Source organism: Lissotriton vulgaris, chromosome 9, assembly GCF_964263255.1.
Source record: "Lissotriton vulgaris chromosome 9, aLisVul1.2, whole genome shotgun sequence".
Classification (NCBI taxonomy): domain Eukaryota; kingdom Metazoa; phylum Chordata; class Amphibia; order Caudata; family Salamandridae; genus Lissotriton; species Lissotriton vulgaris.
The window spans coordinates 1,240,604,379-1,240,625,919 of NC_141697.1; the positions used below are offsets into that span (position 1 = coordinate 1,240,604,379).

The window sequence follows — 21,541 nt, forward strand, 5'->3', positions numbered from 1 at the left end:
AGAGTGGCCATGTGTGGTGATTGACTGTGAGTGGCCATGTGTGGTGATTGACTATGAGTGGCCATGTGTGGTGATTGACTGTGAGTGATGTGTGGTGATTGACTGTGAGTGGCCATGTGTGGTGATTGACTGTGAGTTGCCATGTGTGGTGATTGACTATGAGTGGCCATGTGTGGTGAATGACTGTGAGTGGCCATGTGTGGTGATTGACTGAGAGTGGCCATGTGCGGTGATTGACGTACTCCTAGGCTGGGCTGGAGTGCATTGCACTTGTCTTCACATCTAGTAGTAACTTTAGAAGTGTAGTTTGTGAATAGCAGTGTTCTTACTCTTTTACAGATGTGTGTTTGTATTAGAATGTCCATTCCTAAACCTTCCTTCTTAAATTCTCTAACAGGCACATGCATCAAAGGATTTTGCGATCGCAAACGGTGCGAATCGCAAAAATCGTCCGTTTGCGATTGCAATATCTGCTTTTGGAATGCATGAAGGGTGAAGGCCCTCGGAATTTGAGAATTCGCAAATATTTGCGAATTCTCAAATTGCAATTGCATTTAAGGAATCACTTTTTGCGATTCCTGAAATGCAATGCATGAAACTTAAAAAAATTGTGATTTCGCAATTAGGCGGAGCAAATTACCATGAGGTTGAACCTCATGGTAATTTGCGAAAACTTTGAAAAATGCACTTTTGTGCATTTTTCAAAGTTTCATGTTGTGCACACACATGCCCTAAGGACATGTGTGTGGACAACATATGTGCACAGTTTGATTTCAGGGGTGCAACAGGGTGCCTTTGGACACCCCTACACCCTTGAAATCGCATTCTCAATTTGCGATTCGCTAATTGCTAATCGCAAATTGAGAATGTCTTCCCATTCATTCCTATGGGCCTCTAGGCCCATAGGAATGAATGGGGAGGTATTCCTTAATTGCGACTCGCAATTTGTGAGTCACAATTAAGAAATATTAAGAAATCGCAATTTATTTAGCGATTTCTTGATTCATTGCATTTTGCAATTCCTTAATTGCGATTCCTTATTTTTCGCAATTAAGGAATCGCAAAAAGCAATATTGATGCATGTACCTGTAAGCCCCTCTGATTTAGGAATAAGTATTCACATTTGTCCAGCCAGTTCCTTTTGCCTCCCCTCACCCATCTTCGGGGGGGGGGGGGAGAGGGAAGAAACCATAAAAGAGATGGATGCATGGTCAGGTGTACAGACTGAGTGAAAGCTAAAAGACATTATAATAACTGTGAAATGTTGGCAGGCAAGGAGACCGGTGTGCAGTGCTGTTAAGGACTGATTCTACTACCAGTGACATGGAAGTGAATCTCCAAACCAGGAAGTTGCCACCACCCAGAGGTTAGCGGTCTAGTGCTCCTTGGATGCCTTTATCCAGTCTTCCAGTCTCTATCCTGTCTGAATCACCTGGTGCTAGGAGTGAAGTGGGAAGTGATCTGAGCACAGACTTCACAGTGCATATATGTCTAGAGGACTCCTTCCCAACTCTCTCCTGGACTGAAAGTTTTATACCCATAACTCCACCACTGACATTAACTGCCCACACCCAAATAAAAATGCCCGGTGCATTGCCATGTGCACCCTGCCCCCTCACAATGCACCTATGCACAGTGTCCTGATGGAATGCCTTTATGTGCACAGGATTTACTGAGGAGCAAAAACATAGGCCCCGATTCACAGAACTAACTTAAGACAAAATCTTAAACATACTACTTTTGGTATTCACAGAAGTTAGGATTTTGTCTTAAGTTTGTCTTAAGACAGACTTAAAACAGACTTAAGTTAGGATTGTCTTAAGTCTGTCTTCAGACAAACTTAAGACAAAATCCTAACTTCTGTGAATACCAAAAGTAGTAAGTTTAGGATTTTGTCTTAAGTTAGTTCTGTGAATCGGGCCCATTGTTAGTCAAATGCACTCGTTTACACACTTGTAAGTGAATACTTATGCGCGTGAGTAATCGTGGCGAGCTGCAACAGTCAGACTTTCCCAGGAATTATTTGTAAACTAAAAGAAAGTTGGCACTTTCCTCTTGCTATAGGAGTGAGGCAGCAAGAGCACAGATCTGACTTTGTTTGTATCTAGTCCATTTCAAAATACTTCTGGGTAGATGTATCATCCGTTTTTTTGTCGCAAACGCTGCGGATCGCAAAAAAGAAGCGTTTGCAAAAAAAAATCGGCAAATGCGTTTTATCAAACAATCGCCCCGCAAAATTAAGGAATCGCAAAATTTGCGATTCCTTAATTTTGCGTAAGCATTTAAGGAATCGCAAATCGCGATTCCTTAAATGCTATGTATGTAGCATTTAAGCTTTGCGAATTTAGGCTAAGAAATCGCAAATTATCACCAACTTGTAGTTGGTGGTAATTTGCAAATTCTTTTAAGAATGCACTTTTTGAAAATTCTAAAGGTGCCATGTGACGCTCATACATGCCCTTAGTGCATGTATGTGCGCCATATGCACACACACATGTCAATTTCCGGGGTGCAGCAGGGTGTCCTTGAGACACCCTTGCACCCTTGAAATTATTCTCAATTTGCGATTAGCAAATTGCGAATCACAAATTGAGAATAATTTCTAAGCATGAGCGGAAAATCCATTCCGCTCGCGGTTTTTGCGGATTTTCGGTAAATTCGCAATCAGCGAGATTTGCGAATTTCCCGCAAAATCCGCGAACGAAAATCCGCGAACGGAACGGATTGGGTCAAAAGTTCAAGCTGACTTTTGTAACTCTTTTAGAATGGCGTCAGCAAGCTGTCAGAGCCATTCTAAAATAGTTACAACTGTCAGCTTCAACAGGAAGCTCCAATAGATAAAGTAAAGCAGGTGCTGCTCAAATTCAGTTACACAATAATGAATCACCCCAAACTTGGGGTGATTAATGATTGTGTAACTTAATTTGACCTTCAACTGGAGCACCTGCTTTACTTTATCTATTAGTGCTTCCTGTTGAAGCTATTTCTAGCTATTTTAGAATGGCGCTGGCAGCTTGCCGGCGCCATTCTAAGTGGGGCTGAGGGCAGAAGGGCACAAAAGTGGGACAGAGGGCAGAAGGGGACAAAAAATGAGTGGGGCAGAGGGCAGAAGGGCAGAGAAACATGTGGTACAGAGGGCAGATGGGCATAAAAAACAAGAGGGTGGCAGTGATTAAGCAGGCAAAAAAAAAAAAACAGCGAAATTGCAAAGCGCCTCTCGAACACCCGCGAACACGCAAAGCGCCTCGCGAACACCCACGAACACGCAAAAATAAAAAAATCCTCAAATTCGCGCAAATTCGTGAATTTTGCGGATTGCCAATTCGCAAATCCGCAAATTGCCAATTCGCCCATGCTGAATAATTTCACATTCATTCCTATGGGCCTCCTGGCCCATAGCAATGAATGGGAAATTATTCCTTAATTGCGATTAGCAATTTGCTAATCGCTATTAAGGAATTTTAAGAAATCGCAAAAAAATAGCAAATTTTTACATACATAACATTTTGCAATTCTCAAATAGCGATTCCTTAAAAATCGCTATTTGAGAATCACAAAAGGGTATCTTGATACATCTGTCCCTTTATTCGGTTTTACAGTAAGAAAACCATAAAAGCAGTGTTACAGCAATAAAAGGGGCAATTTAGTTTAAAAAACATATACAATAATCTTGGACAAATATTAAAATAGTTCATTCACATATTAATACAACACATGTTAAAAAACTTTCATCCCTATAATATGTACAAACTCCAAAATAAAGTTTAGTTGATACAGTAACCACAGTGCGAGAAGGTTTTTTCTCTGCAGATTTTAAAAAAACAACCACAAATAAAGTACTTTCGGGCCTCAGCATTTGCAAGAAGCAAAGGGCTGGACGAACCTGGGTAAAATTAATCTTTTTTAATAAAGGTTTTAAGAAAAACCTTTGGGGGCCATCATAGTAGTGGCAAAAAAACATAAAATGCGTCAGAGCCTGTGGAGATGAAACATCGCAGCCAAAGGGAGACAATATCTGCCCTCTATGGCTTCCCTTTGGAACAACACGTAGGAGGTAGTAGTAATTAAACCTGAACCTAGTTAACAAGAACTGCTCGTGGAAAGAGAGGGGCCATGTAAGATAAGGTTTCAGCGAAGGAACATAAAATTGCGTACACTGGATTTTACCAGTTCTGCCCCATCTCTGTTAAATTTGTGCCATAGAGAGAAAGTCTTTTTATCATAAACAACGTCCCCGATAGTAATCGGGTCAGGGCTTGAGAAAAGGTCCAGGCGTCCCATATCATTAAACCAGGTTTTTAAATATTTTAGCCAGGGGATATTAAGCATGTTATCCAAGGTAAGGCTCTTTTTACGTAGCTGGTGATTAGGAATAAGGTCTTTGTTTACCCAGCACTAAAGCCAAAAAAGTTAAGGGCGCATAGCTAGCGTGTCACCAATAAATGGGAGCCCGGTTTCTTCATGGATGATTAAGTTTGAAGTTCCCTTTGGTACTCCCAATAATCGTTTTAGAAAGTTATTCTCCGCCACCTGGATGTCCTCTGCTGCCACATATCCCCATAGCATTTGCCCGTGTGATCTCCCCTCTTTTTCTCTCAACCAAAGCGGCCCAATTTAGATGGTCATCGAACAGGACTCCCAGGTAGGAAATAGTTGTGGGTATTGGCACTTTTCCTTTATTTATCATGAAGGGATAATTTCGCTACGGGCGGGTCACAACCTTTAGTATGTATGATTTGGAGTTATTTATGGCTAAATCGCGATCCGCCATGAAGCTGCGAAAGGCATTCAGTAAAGATTGCAGGCCTCTTGCGGTTTTAGCCAGAAGGACTGCGTCGTCCGCGTAAAGGAGGACGGGAAGGCCCCTTCGCCCTACGTATGGGACATCCACCCCAGTTTCGATCAGCGACTTATCTAGCTCGTTAATATATAGATTAAAAAGAAAGGGCGCTAAAATGCATCCTTGCCTTACTCCCCGAGTAACTGTAAAATCTCTTGATACTCCAAGATCCTGTGAGAATCTAATATTGGCCCTGGTGGCCCTGTGTAGATCCCTCAGGAAGTTAACTAGAGTGACATCCACCCCCATGGCGTCCATGGACTGCCACAATTTCCCCCGATTGACACAGTAAAAATGCGGAGAAAAGGTCCATGAACGCCATGTAGATGGCACCCTTATGAGCGACAGTGTACTTCCCGAGGATCATATACAGATTGAGGCATTGTGCCAAGGTAGAATGCCCCGGGCGAAACCCATACTGAATATAGGAGATGACTCTATTTTCTTTAACCCAAGTGGACAGTCTGTTCAGGACTACCCCTCCCACTACCTTGACAACAGAATCAATAAGGGAGATCGGTCTATAGCAACTGGTGCTATTATGATCTCCCTTCTTGAAAACTGGAACGATCGTGGAGGTTCCCCACGATTCTGGGCAGCCTTCCAGCACTGCTGCATTAAGCACTGCCGTCAGGACCGGGGTGCAGAGGGGCAGGTTTGATTTAATGAGGTCTGGAGCCTTGTTACAGGTCAGGCCAGAGATGCCTTTCTCGACCTCGCACAGCAGAAACGGGGGCAATGTTTCATTACTTCCTCCCAATTTCTGGTATATCTTTGATGTGGTGCACTTAAATATAGACCCAAAGTGATGTACCCAGACATCTTCAGTGATATTTGTGTCAATGACGTCCGCCCCTTCCCTTTCAAAGAGGGGCTTATTAATTATTTCCCAAAATTTAGAGCTATTAGCTACCGAGTCTGATTCGAGGAGCTCTTTCCACGTGGTGTCCTTCATTTCAGATTTCCGAGTTGCCAGTGCCCTTCTATAGTTTATACGGAGAAGCCTAATTCGAGATTGATCTCTTGGGATAGACCTCAGACCCACCTTTAGCTCTCTCGCCGCTCTTGAAAATAAACTGTCAAACCACTTAGGGTCTCTGAGCGATGGTTTTTGGGAGCGGGTAGACAGCAAGGTTCCCGCCTTATTGACAATAGCCTCAAAGGCATTGAGTACACTCTCAGGGGAGGAGTCAAGGGACACACATACTGCTAAATCGGGGGCACAAGATTCCCGTATATTATCATAAAATGTTATGGGGTCCACCTGGGACCACTTAAGTCGGCGCCTGCCGTCCGTGAGTTTCAACACGCCAGGCGCTGTTTTCTTCCCTTGTTGAATCAGTAAATCGCCACCGAGACGTACACACACCGGGTTATGATCGCTAAAAATGCTACTTCTAATTTTAAACTCCAAGAAAGAAGATTGTAAGCCAGTAGAAATAAGAACATGATCTATAAAAGAGCCCCCATTATGGCCTTTAAAAGAAGGAACAGGCTGTATTCAAGAGTCGTCTACCATGGACATGGCTGAGATCAAGTCTCACTCACTGAGTAGGTTATTAAGTACATCTCCCTGCAATGAGTGCTCAAAATGTAAGCCCCCCATCTTTGCACAACCCAATTCTCCTGTGCATGTTAGTGCCGGGTCTCCGCACGGTCCTAGGTTAAAATCACCTAATACCATAAGGCAGTGAAGAAAAGAGGTGCAATGATGCTTAACACCTTCGCTGCGGCGGCTATTCCGCCGCAGCGTTAACGGTCGCGGGGGGGGGGCGCGAGGCTCACCTGCGTGGGTGACAGAACCATTCCGTCACGGCTCGCGGGTGAGCTGTGCTTGTGACGGAACGGTTCCGTCACGGCCCCGCCCGCTTGATGAAACGCACCGCCCCAGGCGCGAAATCAGCGCTGCGCAGGCGCGGCGAGCGGGCCGTGACGGAACCGTTCCGTCATGAGCACAGCCCACCCGAGGGGCGTGACGGAACGGTTCTGTCAATAGCATCGAAGTGGTTAACAAATTCACCCAGTAAGGTGATCTTGCAGGGCCCCGCAGTGTACACTGCATTATGAAGGTTAATCAGGCAGAGATTTACATTGCCTTGCTTTAAGACAGCCGCTTGGAGATCTGGGTGGGGGGAGCAGATTTCCTTTATTCTGCATTTCAGAGCCAAGGCTGTATAGATAACCAGGCCACCTTTAGCTCTACCCCTCATAGAGGCAACGCAGGGACAAAGAAAGCTTTATAACCCTCTAGGTATAGAGGCATTTATTTCCTACCTGCACGTTTTATGTGTTTCTCTTTCTTGCATCAATTGAGAAGCGTAAAAAGCTTTGTGGATGGGGATTCCTTTGTACTGTGAATGGCAAGTCTGCTAATCCAGAAATTAATTCATGTACCCAATGATTTAGCAAAGCTATTAATTCAAGCCAAAACACAAATAGCTTGGACTGAATCACTCACTGCTACAATATAGCGCCCAGAAGGTTTTTTTTGTGTTGTACAAAGAAACTCTAAAATGTGACTGTGAAAAGGGAGATGAATGCATTACAGCCATTACAACATTAATGTGTTTTGTTTCTGGATTTTCCAGTTACCATTGATTGTAAAAAGTATTAAAGCTCCTTAAAACATGCCTCATTAGACAAAAATATACGTACATCTGTTAGGAATAATATTGTCTATTTAACATGACATTACTTTATATTTAACATGATGCATTGTTGCGTTGAAGCTGAATAATTCATCAATAAAATATGTGATCATAAACAGTTATATTTAATGTTTGACACATTTGACGCACCCAGGACATTTCTAACCTTCACGCAAACAAATGATGTCTGTAGCATCGAAAATCAAAACCACAAGGCTCAACTGGGACACTTGTTGTGTTAGAAAAACCTTTTAAACGTGTACCAAGTCATTTTTAAAATAGGTATTTTCTAACTGTGGCAAAGTCCATTCGAGCTGTATAATTGATTTCCAATAAATGAATTCTTAACTCTTAATATTTCTTCTCATTGTAAAACAACGCCCTGTAGCTTTAGTCTCCACAATGAGATGTCTGCATTTGATCACAATAAGAAAGAGCCTTGAATCCGAGGTATCTCCCTTCATAACAGCGAGAAGCTCCACTGTCTTCACCTCAACCATCACAAGGACCTTCAGTTTGTGGCACCTCTTATGACAAACAAATGTTTCGTTTTCAATTTCTCAATTTCAGAGAATGCTTCAATGTGCAACGTTTTTATACATGATCGAAAAACGTCATCGGCGATATTTGTACCAGGATAAAGGCTTTTGTTTGGTGACATCTCTGCTTATTAACATTATTATCTTACATCTGGCACATATTACTCGACATATCCACATGTGTGACATTATTTACCAGGACACACGGTTTTTTGTTTACAGCTGCGACATGTTTAGCTATATAGATATATATATATATGTGTGTGTGTGTGTATATGTATATATATATAAAATAACATTTAAACAGTGAAGCTTCTTATTTTAGAAGGAATATTTTATAGGTGATACTATTGTCATGACAAGAGCCATTTAACCTGTAGCATGTTTTCATTACAAAGGAGAACATATAATTTGTGAAAGTTTTAACATGATAACAACCATCTAATGAATCTATTATTTAATTCCCCCTAAACTAGACAGTCATTCCCTCATATGTTTGCCATGATTATTCCTTACAATGATGACCTTTTTAAGTGTACTATCACAGGGTGGATTATCTATAGAATGAAACACGCATCATTAACAGGTGCCTTTCTTTCTGCTCCCACCCAGTGCACCCGGATGGACAAGGTGAACGTGACCACGCCCTGCACGTCCTGTGCAGCTTCCAACAAAGTGCTGTGTCCTGTCGGGGGTAAGAAGATCACACAGGGGCCTGGACTCGACGGATGCAGGTAGTGTGCTGTGTGTGTGTGTTGGGGGGGGGTTGCGTACGTGTGTGCATGTACAAACGTGTGTGTGAGGTCACTCGTCCCAGCACTGTATCAAGGTACAAGGTACAGTACAGATCTAACATATTAGCATGCTTTATGTTTGTGTGTGTGTGTGTACGTGAGTGCGTGCATGTACATGCGTTGTTTGTATGCGTGATTGTGAGGTCACTGCAGTGCTTAATTTGTAAAAAAAGAAGTGCAGGTGCTGAAAATGTTGCCAAGCAGGCCGCCGCTCACTTCTTCCTCCAGGGAGCCCCACTTTCAACACTCTCACTGCATCAGTCTCTATCTTCTAACTTTGATCTGTTGTCTGTCCCCTAAGTCTTTGCTATAAGAGTCTATCCTCTCACCTCTCTAATTGTTTTCTATCATCTTTGTCACACCTGGTGTGTTACCTTATTCCCTGCATTTCTGATTTGCCCTCTCTCTATTCATTCTAGCCCTGCTTTTTTCTCTTCACTTTTATCCATGCTCTGCTCTCCCTCCCCTCGATCTTGGCTCTTTACTATCACTCTTCTAGCAGTGATTAACTGTGTCTCCGTTTTATCATTTGTCTGCCTTTTTTCATCGTTCCTGTCCTCTTCATCCTTTCATTCTATCTTCTCTCTTCTTAATTCTCTCTTCCTCACATCATGGCTGCTTTCTCTTTGTATCTGATTTGTTGTCTTTTTCTTCTACTTAGCTTCGTCTTATCTCTTTCCTCTCCTGTTGTTTCTTTCTTCTCTTTACTCCTGCTCTCTCTCTCATCTATAACACGGATGCTGCCTAGGACCCTTGTCGTCAGCCTGTACCTGTTCCTGCTATTTTGAACTCTGCGGTTTCCTGTTGTCTTTCCTAAAGAAGAGGAAGATGACATGTGTTTTACTTTCTTACCTACACCGAGTGCAAAAACAAAATGTACACCAAATGAACATGCTTTTTTTGCATATATTAATCAGTGCAGTATAACTGGGTTGTTTTCAGAAAAGGTAGCTGCTTCAGCACAGCAGGTGATGTCACTGCTAGTGCTGCCTGTAATTAGTAGGTCCAGGGATAGCGACGGCATCAGCATCCACTGCTCAGCTTGCTGTGACCCTGCCTGCTACAGCGCAGGCATTGTCCCCAGCCGTAATGCTGCCAATGCCAATAAGTTTGGGAAAAGCAGCCAGATTCAATGGCTAAATGCCATATTAATACCTGCCTACTGTGATGTATTCCTATGTGTGACGTTTGTAAGAAGCTCCATCCAGAGCCAGGACCTGCTCCAGAGCATGAGAGGTGTCCCAGTCTTGTGTTCATTCACATGCGTGTCCCAGTCTTGTGTTCATTCACATGTGTGTCCCAGTCTTGTGTTCATCCACATGTGTGTCCTGCGTTGTGTTCATCCACATGTGTGTCCTGCTTTGTGTTCATCCACATGTGTGTCCCAGTCCTGTGTTCATTCACATGTGTGTCCCAGTCCTGTGTGCATCCACATATGTGTCCCTGTCTTGTGTTCATCCACTTGTGTGTCCCTGTCTTGTGTTCATCCTCATGTGTGTCCCAGTCTTGTGTGCATCCACATGTGTGTCCCTGTCTTGTGTTCATCCACATGTGTGTCCCTGTCTTGTGTTAATCCACTTGTGTGTCCCAGTCTTGTGTGCATCCACATGTGTGTCCCTGTCTTGTGTTCATCCACATGTGTGTCCCAGTCTTGTGTTCATCCACATGTGTGTCCCTGTCTTGTGTTAATCCACTTGTGTGTCCCGGTCTTGTGTTAATCCACATGTGTGTCCCTGTCTTGTGTTCATCCACTTGTGTGTCCCAGTCTTGTGTTCATCCACTTGTGTGTCCCAGTCTTGTGTTCATCCACATGTGTGTGCCAGTCTTGTGTTCATTCACATGTGTGTCCCTGTCTTGTGTTCATCCACATGTGTGTCCCTGTCTTGTGTTAATCCACTTGTGTGTCCCGGTCTTGTGTTAATCCACATGTGTGTCCCTGTCTTGTGTTCATCCACTTGTGTGTCCCAGTCTTGTGTTCATCCACTTGTGTGTCCCAGTCTTGTGTTCATCCACATGTGTGTCCCTGTCTTGTGTTCATCCACTTGTGTGTCCCAGTCTTGTGTTAATCCACATGTGTGTCCCTGTCTTGTGTTAATCCACATGTGTGTCCCGGTCTTGTGTTAATCCACTTGTGTGTCCCAGTCTTGTGTTCATCCACTTGTGTGTCCCAGTCTTGTGTTCATCCACTTGTGTGTCCCAGTCTTGTGTTCATCCACATGTGTGTCCCTGTCTTGTGTTAATCCACTTGTGTGTCCCAGTCTTGTGTTCATCCACTTGTGTGTCCCTGTCTTGTGCAGTCTTGTGTGCATCCACATGTGTGTCCCTGTCTTGTGTGCATCCACATGTGTGTCCCTGTCTTGTGTTAATCCACATGTGTGTCCCGGTCTTGTGTTCATCCACATGTGTGTCCCTGTCTTGTGTTAATCCACTTGTGTGTCCCAGTCTTGTGTTCATCCACTTGTGTGTCCCTGTCTTGTGTTAATCCACTTGTGTGTCCCAGTCTTGTGTGCATCCACATGTGTGTCCCTGTCTTGTGTTCATCCACATGTGTGTCCCTGTCTTGTGTGCATCCACATGTGTGTCCCTGTCTTGTGTTCATCCTCATGTGTGTCCCAGTCTTGTGTTCATCCTCATGTGTGTGCCAGTCTTGTGTTCATCCACTACCTGTCTTGTGTTCATCCTCATGTGTGTCCCAGTCTTGTGTTCATCCTCATGTGTGTGCCAGTCTTGTGTTCATCCACATGTGTGTCCCAGTCTTGTGTTCATCCACATGTGTGTCCCTGTCTTGTGTTCATCCTCATGTGTGTCCCAGTCTTGTGTTCATCCACATGTGTGTCCCTGTCTTGTGTTCATCCACTTGTGTGTCCCTGTCTTGTGTTCATCCACTTGTGTGTCCCAGTCTTGTGTTCATCCACATGTGTGTGCCAGTCTTGTGTTCATCCACTTGTGTGTCCCAGTCTTGTGTTCATCCACATGTGTGTGCCAGTCTTGTGTGCATCCACTTGTGTGTCCCTGTCTTGTGTTCATCCACTTGTGTGTCCCAGTCTTGTGTTCATCCACATGTGTGTCCCAGTCTTGTGTTCATCCACATGTGTGTGCCAGTCTTGTGTTCATCCACTTGTGTGTCCCAGTCTTGTGTTCATCCACATGTGTGTGCCAGTCTTGTGTTCATCCACTTGTGTGTCCCAGTCTTGTGTTCATCCTCATGTGTGTCCCAGTCTTGTGTTCATCCACTTGTGTGTCCCTGTCTTGTGTTCATCCACATGTGTGTCCTTGTCTTGTGTTTTTCCTCATGTGTGTGCCAGTCTTGTGTTCATCCACATGTGTGTCCCTGTCTTGTGTTAATCCACTTGTGTGTCCCAGTCTTGTGTTCATCCTCATGTGTGTGCCAGTCTTGTGTTCATCCACATGTGTGTCCCTGTCTTGTGTTCATCCACATGTGTGTCCCTGTCTTGTGTTAATCCACTTGTGTGTCCCGGTCTTGTGTTAATCCACATGTGTGTCCCTGTCTTGTGTTCATCCACTTGTGTGTCCCAGTCTTGTGTTCATCCACTTGTGTGTCCCAGTCTTGTGTTCATCCACATGTGTGTCCCTGTCTTGTGTTCATCCACTTGTGTGTCCCAGTCTTGTGTTAATCCACATGTGTGTCCCTGTCTTGTGTTAATCCACATGTGTGTCCCTGTCTTGTGTTAATCCACTTGTGTGTCCCGGTCTTGTGTTAATCCACTTGTGTGTCCCAGTCTTGTGTTCATCCACTTGTGTGTCCCAGTCTTGTGTTCATCCACTTGTGTGTGCCAGTCTTGTGTTCATCCACATGTGTGTCCCTGTCTTGTGTTAATCCACTTGTGTGTCCCAGTCTTGTGTTCATCCACTTGTGTGTCCCTGTCTTGTGTTAATCCACTTGTGTGTCCCAGTCTTGTGTGCATCCACATGTGTGTCCCTGTCTTGTGTTCATCCACATGTGTGTCCCTGTCTTGTGTTAATCCACATGTGTGTCCCTGTCTTGTGTTAATCCACATGTGTGTCCCGGTCTTGTGTTCATCCACATGTGTGTCCCTGTCTTGTGTTAATCCACTTGTGTGTCCCAGTCTTGTGTTCATCCACTTGTGTGTCCCTGTCTTGTGTTAATCCACTTGTGTGTCCCAGTCTTGTGTGCATCCACATGTGTGTCCCTGTCTTGTGTTCATCCACATGTGTGTCCCTGTCTTGTGTTCATCCACATGTGTGTCCCTGTCTTGTGTGCATCCACATGTGTGTCCCTGTCTTGTGTTCATCCTCATGTGTGTCCCAGTCTTGTGTGCATCCACATGTGTGTCCCTGTCTTGTGTTCATCCTCATGTGTGTCCCAGTCTTGTGTTCATCCACATGTGTGTCCCTGTCTTGTGTTCATCCACTTGTGTGTCCCTGTCTTGTGTTCATCCACTTGTGTGTCCCAGTCTTGTGTTCATCCACTTGTGTGTCCCAGTCTTGTGTTCATCCACATGTGTGTGCCAGTCTTGTGTTCATCCACTTGTGTGTCCCAGTCTTGTGTTCATCCACATGTGTGTGCCAGTCTTGTGTGCATCCACTTGTGTGTCCCTGTCTTGTGTTCATCCACTTGTGTGTCCCAGTCTTGTGTTCATCCACATGTGTGTGCCAGTCTTGTGTTCATCCACTTGTGTGTCCCAGTCTTGTGTTCATCCACATGTGTGTGCCAGTCTTGTGTTCATCCACTTGTGTGTCCCAGTCTTGTGTTCATCCTCATGTGTGTCCCAGTCTTGTGTTCATCCACTTGTGTGTCCCTGTCTTGTGTTCATCCACATGTGTGTCCCTGTATTGTGTTCATCCTCATGTGTGTGCCAGTCTTGTGTTCATCCACATGTGTGTCCCTGTCTTGTGTTAATCCACTTGTGTGTCCCAGTCTTGTGTTCATCCTCATGTGTGTGCCAGTCTTGTGTTCATCCACATGTGTGTCCCAGTCTTGTGTTCATCCACATGTGTGTCCCTGTCTTGTGTTCATCCACTTGTGTGTCCCAGTCTTGTGTTCATCCTCATGTGTGTGCCAGTCTTGTGTTCATCCACATGTGTGTCCCAGTCTTGTGTTCATCCACATGTGTGTCCCTGTCTTGTGTTAATCCACTTGTGTGTCCCAGTCTTGTGTTCATCCTCATGTGTGTCCCTGTCTTGTGTTCATCCACATGTGTGTCCCAGTCTTGTGTTCATCCACATGTGTGTCCCTGTCTTGTGTTAATCCACTTGTGTGTCCCAGTCTTGTGTTCATCCTCATGTGTGTCCCTGTCTTGTGTTCATCCACTTGTGTGTCCCAGTCTTGTGTTCATCCTCATGTGTGTGCCAGTCTTGTGTTCATCCACATGTGTGTCCCAGTCTTGTGTTCATCCACATGTGTGTCCCTGTCTTGTGTTAATCCACTTGTGTGTCCCAGTCTTGTGTTCATCCTCATGTGTGTGCCAGTCTTGTGTTCATCCACATGTGTGTCCCAGTCTTGTGTTCATCCACATGTGTGTCCCTGTCTTGTGTTAATCCACTTGTGTGTCCCAGTCTTGTGTTCATCCACATGTGTGTCCCAGTCTTGTGTTCATCCACATGTCCTCTTTGTTGTTTTAGTTACACCGTGGACATGGGTGACGTGCGCCTCTCTCTCTCCGGTTGCAGTCACATGTGTGAGAAGAAGGTCATATCCAGCTACTGCTGCCCCGGAAGGTGGGGACCGGACTGTCATGGTACGTTGCAACAGTTTCTTTTTTTACTTTCATTTCTTCAGCAGTGCAACAGAAAAACACTTTATTTGAAGTATTAAATGCAATAGATGTGATTGGGACTAGTGTAGAGATGCCTGCGACCAAAACAGCATACCCCCAGTGTGTTCTAATCACATTAATGCGGTTAATTAAGGTTTGCTTTGGGTTGAGATGTCTCAAAATATTTTCTAGAGTTTGCAGATGTAGCCCCCCCATATTCAAAGACACCATGTCTGGTGATGTTGAGTCTATTTGTTGTATTCTAATGTCATTATTTCACGCATTCATCCATTGATATCGGGGTATGTAGAGTCTTTCCAGTGGCACCCACCCGTTGATATCGGGGTATGTAGAGTCTCTCCAGTGGCACCCACCCGTTGATATCGGGGTATGTAGAGTCTTTCCAGTGGCACCCACCCGTTGATATCGGAGTATGTAGAGTCTCTCCAGTGGCACCCACCCGTTGATATCGGGGTATGTAGAGTCTTTCCAGTGGCACCCACCCGTTGATATCGGGGTATGTAGAGTCTTTCCAGTGGCACCCACCCGTTGATATCGGGGTATATAGAGTCTTTCCAGTGGCACCCACCCGTTGATATCGGGGTATGTAGAGTCTTTCCAGTGGCACCCACCCGTTGATATCGGGGTATGTAGAGTCTTTCCAGTGGCACCCACCCGTTGATATCGGGGTATGTAGAGTCTTTCCAGTGGCACCCACCCGTTGATATCGGAGTATGTAGAGTCTCTCCAGTAGCACCCACCCGTTGATATCGGGGTATGTAAAGTCTTTCCAGTGGCACCCACCCGTTGATATCGGAGTATGTAGAGTCTCTCCAGTGGCACCCACCCGTTGATATCGGGGTATGTAGAGTCTTTCCAGCGGCACCCACCCGTTGATATCGGAGTATGTAGAGTCTCTCCAGTGGCACCCACCCGTTGATATCGGGGTATGTAGAGTCTCTCCAGTGGCACCCACCCGTTGATATCGGAGTATGTAGAGTCTCTCCAGTGGCACCCACCCGTTGATATCGGAGTATGTAGAGTCTCTCCAGTGGCACCCACCCGTTGATATCGGAGTATGTAGAGTCTCTCCAGTGGCACCCACCCGTTGATATCGGGGTATGTAGAGTCTCTCCAGTGGCACCCACCCGTTGAAATCGGAGTATGTAGAGTCTCTCCAGTGGCACCCACCCGTTGATATCGGAGTATGTAGAGTCTCTCCAGTGGCACCCACCCGTTGATATCGGAGTATGTAGAGTCTCTCCAGTGGCACCCACCCGTTGATATCGGAGTATGTAGAGTCTCTCCAGTGGCACCCACCCGTTGATATCGGGGTATGTAGAGACTCTCCAGTGGCACCCACCCGTTGATATCGGAGTATGTAGAGTCTCTCCAGTGGCACCCACCCGTTGATATCGGGGTATGTAGAGACTCTCCAGTGGCACCCACCCGTTGATATCGGGGTATGTAGAGTCTCTCCAGTGGCACCCACCCGTTGAAATCGGAGTATGTAGAGTCTCTCCAGTGGCACCCACCCGTTGATATCGGAGTATGTAGAGTCTCTCCAGTGGCACCCACCCGTTGATATCGGAGTATGTAGAGTCTCTCCAGTGGCACCCACCCGTTGATATCGGAGTATGTAGAGTCTCTCCAGTGGCACCCACCCGTTGATATCGGGGTATGTAGAGACTCTCCAGTGGCACCCACCCGTTGATATCGGGGTATGTAGAGACTCTCCAGTGGCACCCACCCGTTGATATCGGGGTATGTAGAGACTTGCCACCAGTCCAAACGACGCTTATGATGTATGAGGTCAAAGATAACCTTTAGAAAGCGATCCTAGTGGTAGCTGTGGGGAGCAGCCTCCAGGCTTAATCTTGAAGGAATGTAAAGATTATTGTTTTACCAGAACATCACCTCCTGAATGATCAAATGAACGGAGAACCACAAAATGTTTGTTTAAAAATATGTATTTATATCTAAAACACTCTCTCCTATCCTCAATGTGAGAATAGACACAAAAAGCTCTCAATACGTTTCAATAGAACAATGCAAGCAGCACAACACACAGCGGGCTCCAGGGGGAGACCGAACCATACACTAAAAGATGGTATAACAGTATCGACTTTTCTATACAAAGTGCCTTAAGCACTTAGAATCTCTGGGACCCCAAGGAACCACCCCAGGTGAGTAGATTGGAACCCCATAGAGGACAGGTGCAGTGTGTGAACACGGACACGGGGTCCGTACAACTCTATGGGAAAGTCACGGATAAAGTTTTACAATTTAAGGACACTTCGGAGAGGACTTCAAGCAAGACAAACGAGAACTGGAAGGTTCTAAGGCCAACCCACCTGTGGATACCAAGGTACCCAAGTTACCTATCCCAGAGGAGTCGGATGCATAGGGTTCAAGTGGTGTTGGAAACCTTCGTCGTTTTTAAAGGCGTGTTGGGAAGAAGTACTGCTGGCATGGAAATGGAAAGTGTCTGAAGGAACCCAAACCTGGATTTGAGGTGAGAGGAACCTGAAAGCAGAGGGAACAGAGTCTGTATCACTTCACGTGACCAGGGGCTCAGCAGGCGAATGCCCACTGATGTCGGGTGCTTCAGGTGAGATGAGGTGCTGCTTGACTCTGCAGCCACGGGGACCAGGAGACGTCGAGGATGACCAAAGTCTGGAGGTGAGCTGTCCCACGAAGGATATCGAGTGCTGAGGGGCAATGTGCGGATAGAACACCAACAAGCCTTAGCCAAGGCAACCCTCGCGGAGAGAAAACAGGTTACGGTGTGGACCAGCAAGGACCAGGGGACTCCCTAAGCAATGGAGAAACAGGGCACGTCTGGAGCAACCAGGGAAGCCCATGAAATCAAGAGATGACCTTCGCCAGGACCCACAGGCCAACGGACCAGGGATCGCGAGGAGGTCTCAAGCAGGACTGCAAAGTACAGGCCCACGGAGCACACTGTGCGAGGAGGCAGAGATCTTTGGAGGAAATACTGCTCGGGTCGGGCCTATTCAGAGTCCAAAGCACTACTTCAGGAAATGCTGGTAAGTACTTGCCTTAGCAAAAGAGCGCGGTGCACAGGGGTACGGGTCATGCACTCCCCACGAGGGATACTGACCTGAGCTTCCCTGGAAGGACAGAAGATGTTAGACCTGTCAGCCCTCGGGTGGTCTTTCGCTATTTTTTTCGCCCTTGCCTCATTTTTCCCACCTTCTTTGTCGTTGGCCTTAGGTCTCCGAGAACCTTCCCATTGCTAATCAATGCTAAAGTGCAGGTGCTCTCTTCCCCCAACATGGCTGCCACTGGCCCCTGCTACTGCAGCGTGGTCTTTGTAGACGCACTCTAGTTGCCAGGAGCTGGCTGGAACCCTTAAACATTGTTGCCATACCAGCCTGCCTCGCCTGCCCTTAGCTAGACTAGGGAGGCTCCTGGAACCTTCTAGAATAGGGGCAGAGTCTGTTTTTGCCGCCTTAAAGGGTGGTCACCTGACCTAAGCATATATAAAGAAAGGAGGGAAAGATTTTAGTCAGTTGGGGCATCACTGACCTGGGGGACCCTACGCAGGAGACCTAGGCGGTAGGGCCTAGTCAGGAACCTATGCCACTGGGGGTGACAGGGTTTAGGCGCTGCCCACCAAGCTGTGTGAGGAACACTGAACTAGCCCACTGATCTGGCCTGGTGGGAGGGGAACCCAGGGACCACCAGCAGTGACCTGCTGAGGAATCCTGTCAGCAGCCTTCAACTCAACCACCCCCCCCCCTTCAAGGAACCAAGAATCTACTTCAGAAGGGCGCAGGAACCATCTAGCGCCAAGATGCAACCTACCTGCGCTAACCAGGACTACTGGGGATCAACCAGGTACCGGGCTGTGCAATCTCTGCCCCCTCTGTCTGCACCTGTGGCCCCAGCGCTGTCCTGCCTCATCTCCACTGTTAAAACTGTCTGGACTGCTGAGCTGTCTGTCCTACCTACCCAGCACTCTCCTGCTCTGCCCCGGAGAAGCGCCAGAGACTGCCAGAACTGTGGTGTCCATCAGAGCGTTGTGATCTACCCCAAGCGCTATGTCGGCCAAGCGTTGGTCCAACGTGTGTCCCAGCGCCGAGGCCCTTGCGTGCTGTGCCCCTGAGCGGTGTACTTGTCCCCCGAGAGCTAGACTGTCAAGCGCTGTAATCTGCACCCTGCCGCCCGCTGAAGCGCTACTGCCAATAGAGCGCTGTGATACCCGAGGCGCTATTCTCATCACGCGCCATCCAGCCTGCCATCGGTGTGCCCCAACGATATAGAAAAGGGGGTGGTGATGAACAGAGTGTCTGAATTAAGCAGACCACTCTTACCCAGTCCAAAGATCAGGGCTTGATCCATCACCGTTATTTAACTCACTGCCCCATCCCAGCTCAGAACCTGGCTATATGCAAATCAGTCTGTCCCTGGCCCAGTGCATCATGGGAACAGGGCAGACCAAACTACCAAGCCAATTCTTCACCAGAAAGGAGACAAGCTTCCGGGGACCGGTTTCTGGCATTTCAGCCGTCGTCGGCCCGGCTTGCTTGAATCCTGATGGAGCAGTGAGTAAGGGACTCATGTCTGAGTATACCAAGCCACACCTATAGTGGCCAAAAACGATTCAGAAAAGGGGGTGGTGATGAACATAGTGCCTGAATTAAGCAGACCACTCTTACCCAGTCCAAAGATCAGGGCTTGATCCATCACCGTTATTTAACTCACTGCCCCATCCCAGCTCAGAACCTGGCTATAAGCAAATCAGTCTGTCCCTGGCCCAGTGCATCATGGGAACAGGGCAGACCAAACTACCAAGCCAATTCTTCACCAGAAAGGAGACAAGCTTCCGGGGACCGGTTTCTGGCATTTCAGCCATCGTCGGCCCGGCTTGCTTGAATCCTGATGGAGAAGTGAGTAAGGGACTCATGTCTGAGTATACCCTGCCACACCTATAGTGGCCAAAAACGATTCAGAAAAGGGGGTGGTGATGAACAGAGTGTCTGAATTAAGCAGACCACTCTTACCCAGTCCAAAGATCAGGGCTTGATCCATCACCGTTATTTAACTCACTGCCCCATCCCAGCTCAGAACCAAAAGCACAGTGACCTTGAAGCGCTGCATGAGAACTCACCGCCGCCGCCTGGGAGCGCTGTTGACCGGCCCGCACTGTGGCCCGTGAAGCGCTGCCGGGAACTCTCACCTCTGTGGCCCGGGAGTCCGTGGGGCCGCCGTATCGTCATCGCGACGCACCGCCCCTTAAGCAGAGCCTCCACCGGCATCCTCGCCCCACTCTGCGGCCCTCGGAGCCAGGAGAGGGCCCCTGCATCACAAACCACCGGTAGGTCGCACTAGGCCTCACTAGGCCCACCAAAGCCTTTGTGCCCCTCACGTGACAGGGGGGAGCGCCGGCCACGCCCCCGCCCAGCACAGCGCAGCCATTGGCTACGGCTGCCGCGCCCCAGGAGTCGCACCACCATTGGCCGCTGTGGCCGGGCCCCTCATAAGCCGCATCCTGATTGGTTCCCGGGCTGTGGGCGCTACGGAAGGCCCCGGAACAGCCTGTCATCGCCTGAGGGCTTAGCGAGAGCCCCTCCTGGCCAGCGCAAGGCCCGGGATTGGTTTGAAGACCGCGTGAGGCCTACCGGAGGGCGGGAGCCCTTCCTTCCTGCAGAGAGATCCGCAAGAGCTCGGGAGGGCCGAAGATTGAGGTAACTCCCCGGGGAGGCAGGTGGGAGGCCAAGAGGAAGAGGGGGGCCCCCGAGGAGCCAAGTGGGAGCCCCGTGGCCTCCCTTCCACCGGGGGAGACTGTTGTTGGGCCCTGTTATCACAAGTTAGATACATAAGAGTACTGTGGACTGGGCAAGAGCCTGGGTTAAGCCCCTAGAGACTGGGGTGAAGGAGGAGTAACCCCCAGCTGGGGTGGTGTTCTTTACAGCTTGTTCTCAGTCAGGTTATGGTGCATATTGACCTGTGAGATTATGGGAACGTCCATCCCTGCTTAGTGAAGAGATTTTTCTTGAGGAATGAAATGTTTTACCTATGCTTAATGAAACGCTCATTTTACCTTATGCACTGTTTATCTTTGCCTTAATGAAATCCTCTACCTATGTTCAATGAAACGTGTTATCCTTGATTAATGAAATGGTGGAGATGTTGGTTACTGCCTAATGCAAGGTTAAAGATGGGCCCACAGTTAGCCCTTGACATGCTCCTTTAATGAAATAGCTATTGAAACATGCTACATTGATTAATGAACTGCTCCCTTTGCTCCCCTGATGAAATGCTTTAATGAGTTATTGCTACTGGGATTATTGATTTGCTCTAAATGATTTACCAGACGTGATCTTGATCTTAGATAAAGCTTATTGATTTTAATCGAACTTACTGGTGTGGTCTCAGTCATTGTGTGCGTTTCCTGCCTCAGTGGATGTGTGTGCTGTGTGGTCACTTTACAACTAAGCTTTCGGGTGCCTACCTGCTCAAGCCAAGCTACCCCCTGGGAACTGGTGACCCCAGTTCCTACAGCAGATCAACCTTGAAGACCTTCAGGGACCCACCTCCTGTGTTGCAGAAGTTTTCGGAGTCCTCAGGAGCTCAGGAGATGAAAACCAGTCAGTTGTAGTTCAGATGCCTCCTTTTACAGGGGAGTAATTCCTTTATTCCAAGGGAGATACTTCAGTCGTCCAGCAGGGCATACAGTCATCCAGCGTTGTGCAGACAGTCGAAGTACTTGGTTTCTTCTTTGTAGAATCTTGTCCAGGTAAAATCTGAAGTCCTGTAGCCAGGTATCCCATTTTATACCCACGGGAAGGGATAGGACAGATTAGGGGTTCCCTCCTATGGGAGGGGCAGGACAGAGGGGTGGCTACACCCATGTCCTTTGTCCAGTTTCACACCAGAGCAGGAGCCAAATGGCTCCTGAACCGGTTTGAGCTGGACTATGCACAAGAACACCAAGTGTGCCCCCAGTTCAGAC

General features: G+C 47.1%; 1 protein-coding gene across 1 annotated transcript in view; it reads left to right on the forward strand.

Moving 5' to 3' along the window:
• Window positions 1-21,541, forward strand: part of STAB1 (stabilin 1) — a 756,575-nt gene that overhangs the window by 66,466 nt on the left and 668,568 nt on the right. Inside the window, exons 3-4 of the mRNA XM_086939405.1 lie at window positions 8,640-8,761; window positions 14,426-14,541. Coding sequence (XP_086795531.1) covers window positions 8,640-8,761; window positions 14,426-14,541 — 238 coding nt within the window. The remainder of the gene's footprint in view (window positions 1-8,639; window positions 8,762-14,425; window positions 14,542-21,541) is intronic.